The 9728-nt window shown below is 37.8% G+C and overlaps 1 protein-coding gene across 1 annotated transcript in view; it reads left to right on the plus strand.

Annotated features, from left to right (window-relative positions):
• The window catches only part of CFAP53 (cilia and flagella associated protein 53), a 26776-nt gene that overhangs the window by 3127 nt on the left and 13921 nt on the right, over positions 1–9728 (plus strand). The window contains 4 exon segments of the mRNA XM_006919906.3: positions 1354–1583; positions 2066–2239; positions 5732–6035; positions 9611–9728. The exon segment at positions 9611–9728 is cut by the window's right edge and continues 19 nt beyond it. Of these exon segments, the coding sequence (XP_006919968.1) occupies positions 1354–1583; positions 2066–2239; positions 5732–6035; positions 9611–9728 (826 nt within the window).

A 9728-nucleotide genomic window follows, 5' to 3' on the forward strand; every position in this document is an offset into this window, starting at 1 on the left:
AAGCCCACCCCTAACTTTGTCTGTCTGTCTGTCTGTCTGTCTGTCTGTCTGTCTGTCTCTCTCTCTCTCTCTCTCTCTCTCTCTCTCTCCTTTCTTTCTCCCCTCCTCTCTCTTCCCACTTCCCTCCCTCCCCCAACTTCCTTCCTTCCTTTCCTTCTCTTTCATATTGAGAACCCAACAGTGGTAGACATGCTCAATGCTAGGAATACAGAAATGAAAAACATATCGTTCATGTGATTTTATTAAATATATTAATATGTATTTAAAATTATGTACACATTTCCAACTTTTTAGTGAATGTTTGTATAAAATGAACATATCGAGAGAAATTCAAGTTACCCTAAACATCAGGAGCACAGCCCTTGCATTAAACTTCGGGCACAAAAAAAATAGAAATAAAGTTCTACCACCAGTGTTTTTTCCCCTTTTATCATAAATTTTCCCTCTTACTCTCCTTTTCTTTCCTTCCTTCCTTCCTTCCTTCCTTCCTTCCTTCCTTCCTTCCTTCCTTCCTTCTTCCTTCCTTTCCTCTTTCTACAACTCACTTTATATACATTCTATATACAGTCTACCCTTAAGCAACACGAGTTTGAATTATGCGGGTCCATTTATACATGGATTTTTTTCAATAAATACCTGTACTATTTTTGATTCACAGTTGGAAATCTAGGACTGCAGAGAGCATTGATCTATGCATTGATCTATGCAGTTTTACATAGGGGACAAGCATCTGAAGATTTTGGTGGGTTTTGGAACCAAACTTCTGTGGATACCAAGGAATGACTTAAGTTTTGGGGGAGTCAAAAGTTACATGTGGATTTTTAACTGCATAGGGGTCAGTGTTCCTAATCCTCATATTGTTCAAAGGTTAACTGTACTTAGATAGTAGCCCCTTTTAACTGAAAGTATTTCGGCGGTGGTAACTATGCTGTCTACTCTTGAGAAACGATGGGATATTGGGGGGCAAAATTAAGGTTAGGGATTAGAAGACCTCTAATTCTTGTTCTATCCAGGTCTGCCCTATTTAAAGTACCTTAGGCAAATCAGTTAATGTCTCTTGTTTAACTAGATAATCTGTAGAGTCCTGTTTAAATTTTTTACTTTATTATTTCATGAACTTTTACTCAAATAGTACTTGAGAAATAGTTGAGACTGATTTGATGACGTCTTGGGTATAGGTTCAAAAGAATCAAACAAGTTATACCATAGGCACTTAAGCTGTTTGCAGTTGTAGCAGGATGTATTAGTTGTATATACCACATTTTAATTGAGTATTGGTGGAGGTCATGATTAATTAAAGATTTGCTATTAATTTTAGGGCTATTATAAGTGATAACTGTTACTTGTTTTCAGAGAGCCAAGCATCCTAAAAGCCAAGGGGCTGAGCAACAACTGGAAAGGATCCAACGCAGCTACCAGAAACATCATGCTGTTTTGGAGTCCATTAAGGCAATGGAGAGGGATCGCTTGAAAGTTGAGTGGGACCAGCACAATGATCGCAAGTTTGTGGATAGTCTTGTGAAAGCAAGAATCAAGGATGCCATGCAAGGGTTTATCATCAATACTGAAGAAAGACGAAATAAGTAAGGCTCACAAACCTGATGACCCAGACTATAAAATAGTCCTAAAACCACAACTTAAGGTTGACCAATCAAAAATCAAGTGAATTTTTATAGTAAGAATCATAGCTGAGATATTCATATTCCTACCAAATTAATAGCTTTTGCTTATTTATATTTTCACTTGTGATATAACCTACATTTTTATGATAGCAAAAGAATAATTGTTGTATATTTCATTAACTTTATTAATATCTGCTCATTTTATTTCCTTTGTTGAAGATGAGCATTACATATTTCATGTTTGTTATCAAATAAAATACGGCACAAATGAGTCTATTGCTTTAAATGATAACTAGTTTTATTTTATGGAAGACTGCAATCATCTTTTATATCTTATAAAATTTATGTTTAAACATGTAATTCTGAATTAAATTTATCAAAATAAAAATCAGTAAATGGTGCATCACAGTTTTAATTTTTTTTTTTTTTTCATTTTGTTTCAGGCTACGTGAGCTTTTAGCATCAGAAGAAAATGAGTATTTCACCGAAATGCAATTGAAAGAAGAAACAGTTGAGGAGAAAAAAGATAGAATGAAAGATAAAACCAGATTATTAAAAGAGAAGAAAGAAAAAGAGAGACAGGATTTTGTAGCTGAAAAGTTAGACCAGCAATTCAGGTAATGATGTCAGAAACACACACACACAGAATCTGAACTTGGTATATTAAACAAGGTTTAGGGATGGTAATTTACAGTAAAGTGTAGCCTTAAGAGGATGTACATAGTAGTTGTACCTTTAAGTCTTGGTAATTATATACACATCATTGAATCATGTGGACATCGAGAGTTTTTTGTTGTTGTTGTTTTGCTTTGTTTTGTGTTAAGAACACTTAAGATTTCCTTTCTTAACAAGTTTCAAGTATCTGATACAGTATTGTTGCCTATAGTCACCGTACTGTACATTAGATCCCCAGAAGTTATCCATTCATGTTATAACTGAAGAAAAGTATATATTCTTTTACCAACATCTCCTCATTTCTTCACCCTCTACCCTAGCCCCTAGCAACCAGCATTCTACTCTTTGTATCTATATGTTCAGTATAGGAATTTATTTAATTTTTTTTTTTTAGATTGCACATATAAGTGAGATACAGTATTTGTCTTTCTCTTTCTGGCTTATTTCACTTCGTATAACGTCCTCCAGATTCATTCGTGTTGTCTCAAATGGCAGGATTTCTTTCTTTTTTATGCCGAATAATATTTGTTTTGGGGGTGTTTTTATTAAACAAATATTCTAGGATGCATGATCAGAACGCTTGAGGGTAGTGGTCTTGCCTTTGTCAGTTACTGGCAGAGGTGATATAATGAAGTGCCAAAGGACCTAAACTCTAAGGTCAGCCTACCAGCTCTTCCCTCCCAACTCCACCACATATGAAATGTAGGAACTTATCACAGATGCTTAACTTCTCTGTGCCTCCTTTTTCTTATCTGTAAACTGGGCATAATGATAATAATAATAACGAACTTGCAATAATGTTCATTGTAACTTTAGTTTTTATGAAGGTTAAAACAGTTCATACGTGTAAAGTGTTTAGCAAATAATAAGCACTCAGTAAACTGTTGCTAATAATATCACTACTACTGGCTATGTGGCTTGAGAAGACACTTAGGCTCCCTGGGTTTCAATTGCTTTAACTCTAAAATAGGGATAATACTTGCTGCTACATCTGAGCTGTAAGAAGTTTGTGAGGATGAAATAAGATTTTATGTGTGAAAGGATCATGGAAAGCACTCACAAACAAAAAGTTTTCCTCTTATCAATGATTTTTATCATTAAAATAGGTAGCTGTTCTATCTATCTGTAAATAAAAGTGAGCATCCCTAAATCAAGACTTCTTAAGGTCAAGTGAATAGGTGAATCATTAGGATGTAGGGGAAAAATGTTTGATATTCATTTTTTATCTCATCTCTTTTTAATTTTAATTTTTGCATGTATTTAATGGTTTGTTAGTAGTAACTTCATATAGTTTATAAATAATAATCTCATTTGTAGGTGCTTAGAATTTTTTTACTGAAAAGGATACATAATTAAAAGCATTTGAAGACCTACTGATTTAAAGAAATACTTGATATGGGCACCTTCATGAAGTGTTAATTCTGGCTTCTTAGACAACATACATCATCAACTGCCTCAACAACGTTTTTGTACTCTGATTTTATATTAAGGAAGGGAATTGACTTAAGGAAATCATCAGAGACAAGCAGAAAGAGCTACATTTAAGAATATTCACTGCAACATTACAATAGAAGTCAGAAGTAACCTATATGTTCATCAAATAGGGAAATGTTTAAATAAACTATGATATATTTATCAGCTCCATCCTATATTACAGAGCTTAGTAAACTATAATAAAGTTTTGAAGTTAGGAATTATTTTTAAAAATATTTCATGAGGAAACATTCCCAATATAACATTAGATAGAAAAGTTAAGGTACAAGGAATTATTGATATAGGTATATAGTTATGCAGAATGATCCCAATTTCTAATAAAAATGCAGATGCACAAGACTGGAACGAAATACGCTAACATGTTAACAGCAGTTATCTCTTGGTAGTGGGATTAAGTATTTTTAGTGTCTTCATACTCTTCTATATACATACAATTTTTCTGCAATGACTATGTATTTGTTTTGTAGTTAGGAAGAAAGCTGTACTTGTTATTCTTAGGCTTTAGAATTTTATTAATTGTCAACTTTCCTAGAGTATTAATCATAGTATTGGGAAGGACTTTAATAAGTTATCATGGTCAATACTGATAGAATTTCACTGACGGATTTCAGACAAGTGAATTCATTTTTCATTGTTAAAGTGTTTTGTTTCTCTGGTAACCTAGTAATTTTAACTTCTGTTATCTTTGAGCTTTCCACAGAATATGGGTAACTGCTTTGTATCATTTATGTAGCTAATAAGCATGACCGTATATCAGTTAAACCAATAATTATTTATTGGGCATTGGGTGGGTAATATAGGGCATGTATTCCTGTAATGTATTCCTGAGTCCCATCACTCACAGAGATTCCAGTTTAGTTAGGGAAATGAGAGACTAATCCTAGTCTTAGCAACTAAAATTTCATCAAAAGTTCTTTATTATACCCATTATTAAACTTCAGCTTTTTGACGCTGATTTTGATTTAGAAAATGGGAAGACTTGTTTATAAACATTGCCTTCAATCAGAGGTTCTCACACGTGGCTGTCTGCCAGAACCCCCTGAGGCACTCTAAAAAAATACAGTTGCCTGGGTCCTACCCCTAGTTACTCTGATTTAGCTAGTCTGGTCTGGGGGTAGGGGAGGGAAGAAGTGGGGAGTAGGATTTTGAAAATATCCTTAAGTAATTCTAAAGTGTAGACATTGTTGAAAATCACAGCCCTTTAATTTAAAAAGGGCTCATTAAAGAACTTTTAAAGAGACTTGAATTACTAAGACCGAAAGAAAGGATGAGGTCTAAACACTTACTGAGAGAGTATTTCTCGAACGGTGACATAAGCGTGCGTGTGAAAAGGCAACAATAGGGCTGTTTTCTCAGCTCTGGCAGAAACCCCTTCAGTGGCATGCGCTCTGCCTGGGAGTGAGCCCAGGGGCAGTGGGGAAACCTCATCATGCCATGCTGACTCTAACCTTGGATCTCTCCTTGGATGTGCATGTGGGGTCTCTCCTCAACAAAGCTTTAATCCCCTTGTCATGTCGCAGGGACCTTCTCCCTTCTCTTTCCACCACAGTGATAATAACAGTTACCATTTATTGAGCTCCTCTTATCCACCAGGCATTTACAGCCATTATTTCTGATCCTTCCTTACCAGAACCTTGAAAGGTTTTACAGATAAAAGAAACAGGCTCAGAGAAGTCCAGTTTTTGATTCAAGTTCACATAAGAAATGTCAAAACTAGGATTCAAAAAGCCTGCTGGGTCTCTCTCCCGTGCCTGTATTTTGTCTGTGACATCGTGGCGCCTGCCCCCATGCTGCCCCGTCACGTGTTCCCTCTGCTTGGAGTGCCCACATCCAGATCTTTTGCTTTTCTTACTTCAGCGTCTGCCTGTACAGATATGTGCGTAAATAGAGCAGGGTCTCATGAAAGGCTTGGCTTTGCCTTTTTAAAATTCTCCTTTCAGAGAACGCTGTGAGGAGCTCCGTGTCGAATTGTTTGGTGTCCATCAGAGGAAGGTGTGCGAGGAGCGGAAAGCACAGATTGCATTTAATGAGGAGCTGAAAAGACGAAAACTGGTGGAAGAGCAGATGTTCTCAAAGCTCTGGGAGGAAGACCGATTAGCCAAGGAAAAGCGAGAAGCGGAAGAGGCGAGGAGACAGAAAGAGCTGGTGGAGAACACACGCCTGGGGCTCAACGCCCAGATCACGGGCCTCAAGGCGCAGAGGCAGGCAGCGCGGCAGCTGAAGGAAGAAGAGGCGCACTTTTTGGTGGGCCTTTTAGAATGCTTGTCGCGGGGCGATCAGCTCAGTGGGCACAGTGCGCAGTTTGCAGGCCTGTTACTGTACGGTTTACCTAATGGCCTGGGCTGGTTCACAGGGCAACATGGTCAGAGCCCGGGGTTTCAAGGCCCAGCTAACAGTGCCAGCCCATTGTACAGGGCAAGTTACTTCGCTGTTGTGACCTAGTTTCTTCCTGTGAAAAATGAAGCCAAAGCTACTTGTTGTGAGGATGAAATGGGGTAATCACTGGCTGTACTACGGAAGTCTGGTGACAATTTGGCAACATTTCCCATTCTTTGATATAGAAATTGACAGTTTCCAAATCCTATGAAAAAGTGCCATACAACAGCTACCTCGGCCCTCTGGCCACCAACATCGATAATTTAATTTCGTTTCAACAAGATCACTGTCCGTACTGTATAGAAGTTAGAGTTATCACTGGAAACATGTGAAAACACTTGAAAAAGTAGCAATTTTATACGTATATAAAGCTTTCGGCAACTGATACTTTAGTACCACTAAATTTAGGAAAAAAGTATTATTTTCCTGGGCAATCTCGAGTATTGAAATTTGGAACCATAACAGATGTCAAGTATTTCAGAGTCCTAGAAGCCTTCTCTGGGTCTGAGACTGTTTTCTTTCAAAGAGTTTAGTAGAAGATGTATAAATATTTTAGCTTCTCTAAGACAATCAAAATGGTTGCCCCCAGACTGCCTTATATGTATCCATCCTCTGGTGTAAGATACCTGGTGAGTCATTTTTACTTCCGGCATTCTGGTACCATGTACTGGCTTTTTTCTCGCACCGAACAATTCTCTGATTTTGTGTGGACTCCAACTAGGTGTCCTACAATTCAATTCAATTCTGACACTACCTATCCAGAGATACTGTCAGATTCCACATGTTTAAGGGCTCAGCCCCACAAGACGGCCCCCACTTCAGACCCCAGTCACAAGTTAGTGGGTCCCCAGGTTACCTACACTTCTGTCCAACGTGGCTGCAAAGTCAGAGGTTCTCATGACTGTCACTCAGGTTCGATGATTCGCTAACACAACTCGTAGAAGTCAGGAAAATGCTTTGTCTTCCATTACTGGTTTACCGTAGAGGATATAAAAGGGAGAGCCAAATGGAAGGGATGCATAGGGCAGGTATGGGAGGTGGTGCACAGAGCTTCCATGCCCTTTCTGGACGTGCAACGTTCCCAACACCTCGATATGTTCACCGACCCAGATGATCTCCGAACCCTGTAATTTGGGGTTTCTATGGAGGTTTCATTATGCAGGCATCATTGATTAAATTACTGACCACAGGTGATCGAACTCCATTTCTGGTTTCCCTCCCCTCGCTAGGTGTCAAAAGGCAGAGATGAAAGTTTCAAACCTCTGATCACATGGTTTGGTCTTTCTGTTTACCAGCCCTCATCCTGAAGCTCCAGCCACCAGTCATCTTAGGGTACAAAAGATCGTCTTATCACTTTGGTGATTCCAAGGGTTTTAGGAGCTATGTGCTAGGAACCAGGACAAAGATCAAATATTTATTTTTTATTATATCATACACTTAGCTATTTCTACACTTCTTTAACAACGTTTTAAAAAAATTTTTTGGAACTCTTAGACTCACAAGAAGTTGCAAAAATTAGTAGAGAGTTCCTGTGTGCCCTTTTATAACCAGACATTCCTGTACATGTGTGTGTGTGTGTGTGTGTGTGTGTGTGTGTGTGTGTGTGTGTCAGGAATTTACATTGGTGTAATACTTTCAGCTAAAGTTAGTCCTTATTTAACTAAACTAAAATCTTCTTTGAATTTCACCAGTTTTTACGTGTACTCTTCGGGGGAATGGTATAGTTCTATGGAATTTTATCACATGGATAGATTTATGTAACCACTACCAAAATCAGGACACAGAACTGTTCCATCACCCAGAGAAACTACTTCCAGCTGCTCCTTTATAGTTTCAATCTCCCTCAACCCTAACCTTTGGCAGCCCCTGATATGTTGTTTGTCACTATTATTTTGTGATTTTGAGAATGTTATATAAATTCCACCTTTTTAAATGTTTTATTATGAACACTTTAAATGCAATGGGTACAATGAATCTCCATGTATCCATTTCCCAGTTTCAGTGGCTTAACATTTTGCCATATTGGTTTCCTCTGTCCTTTCTATCCCCTCTGTTTTCATGTTTTAAAACAAATCCCAGAAATCTCATTTCCCCCTTCAATACATCTCACTAGTGCATCTCAGCAACAACATAATTAAGGACATCTTCTTACACAATGCCAATGTCAGACCTAAAAAAATTGACAATAGTTCATTTTTATCATCTAAAATCAGCATCAAATTTCCATCATTCTTTAAATTATTTGCTATTAAATCAGAATCTGAACATGTTTGTTCTCAGTCTCTTTTAGAAAGAGTGACGACTTGTTCAGCATTCAAACCAGGGCGCGTTTAAGACAAAGGGGTCCGGTCAGTTCATGGCACTGGCACAACAGATGTTCAATTAGAGCTATCCCGGTGAAACCAAAACGTGGCAAACGACTTTTAGTCTCTTAATCTTGAACATGTTCTCTCCATCCCTACTCTACCTGTCTCATAGTCTGGATTTGGCTAATTGCTTCCTCCTCGCATGGTGAATCTTTTAAAAAAAAGTGTGGCCTGGCTTTCATGTTTGGTACCCATTGCTTTTCCTTAGAGACTGCCAAATATATTCACTTATATCATCTCATTTGATCCTTACAATTCAGTGGGGATATACTGCTCATGGCATTAATGGAAACGTCTAGTACATACCTCCCCTCTCATAAACCAGTAATCATGGCTGGTGTGAGTTTCGGTTGAATCAAGTCAAATTGGGATTTGTATTTCATCCTCACTATTACTACACTATCTCCTGTCTCAGTTGGGCAAGTACTTATCCCTCCAGGAGAGTTCAGCTGCCTCTGGCAGGAGGACTAATGCCTCAGTTACACCGTCCCCAGATTTTCTACCAAATCCACAATGCCTAGCAGCATTGGTACCCTAGTTAAAACTGTTTGACAAGCCAGGCAATTAAGCCAGCCAGGAGGGTCAGAAAGATGAAAAGGTCAGAGGAATGGGGGGATACTTGTAAAAAGTTAAATGCGGAAAGTTTAGTTTTATATTTAGCTAATGTGCACATTTCCGTTTTTGGACTCTTACTGTTGCTTAATAATGTATCCAAATCAAGACGTGCAGATTGCAGATTTGCATAGAGTGAAAAGTCTAGAAGTCAAGTACACTGAAAACTTAAGCGTAATGGTGAGTGATGAGTACTGGGTTTAAAGATGACTTCTCTTCATACTTTTCTGCATTTCGAACTCGACAACTATTTATTACTTTATAATTACACATACAGATCAATTTTACAAAGGTTTATTGCTGACTCAGAAATGAAAAGGTGAGTTTTATTTCTTATAGTCCCGCTAAATCCAGGTGTGTATATTTCTAAGAAACCCTGTATTCCTATCGCTTGAATGAAATGCATTAATTTATTGTTTTGTCCAACTGTACTGATGCATTGTCTTCATTATTGTTTTACCTTAGGAAAATGACAAAGCTCAGGTGAAACTTGAGAATGAGCAGGAGAAGCTAAAGAAACAGAAGACGAAACAGGAAATTAGGACCACTTTGCAAAAAGCTCTCCGAGAGAAGATAGAACATA

Source organism: Pteropus alecto, unplaced genomic scaffold (genome assembly GCF_000325575.1).
Source record: "Pteropus alecto unplaced genomic scaffold, ASM32557v1 scaffold146, whole genome shotgun sequence".
NCBI lineage: Eukaryota > Metazoa > Chordata > Mammalia > Chiroptera > Pteropodidae > Pteropus > Pteropus alecto.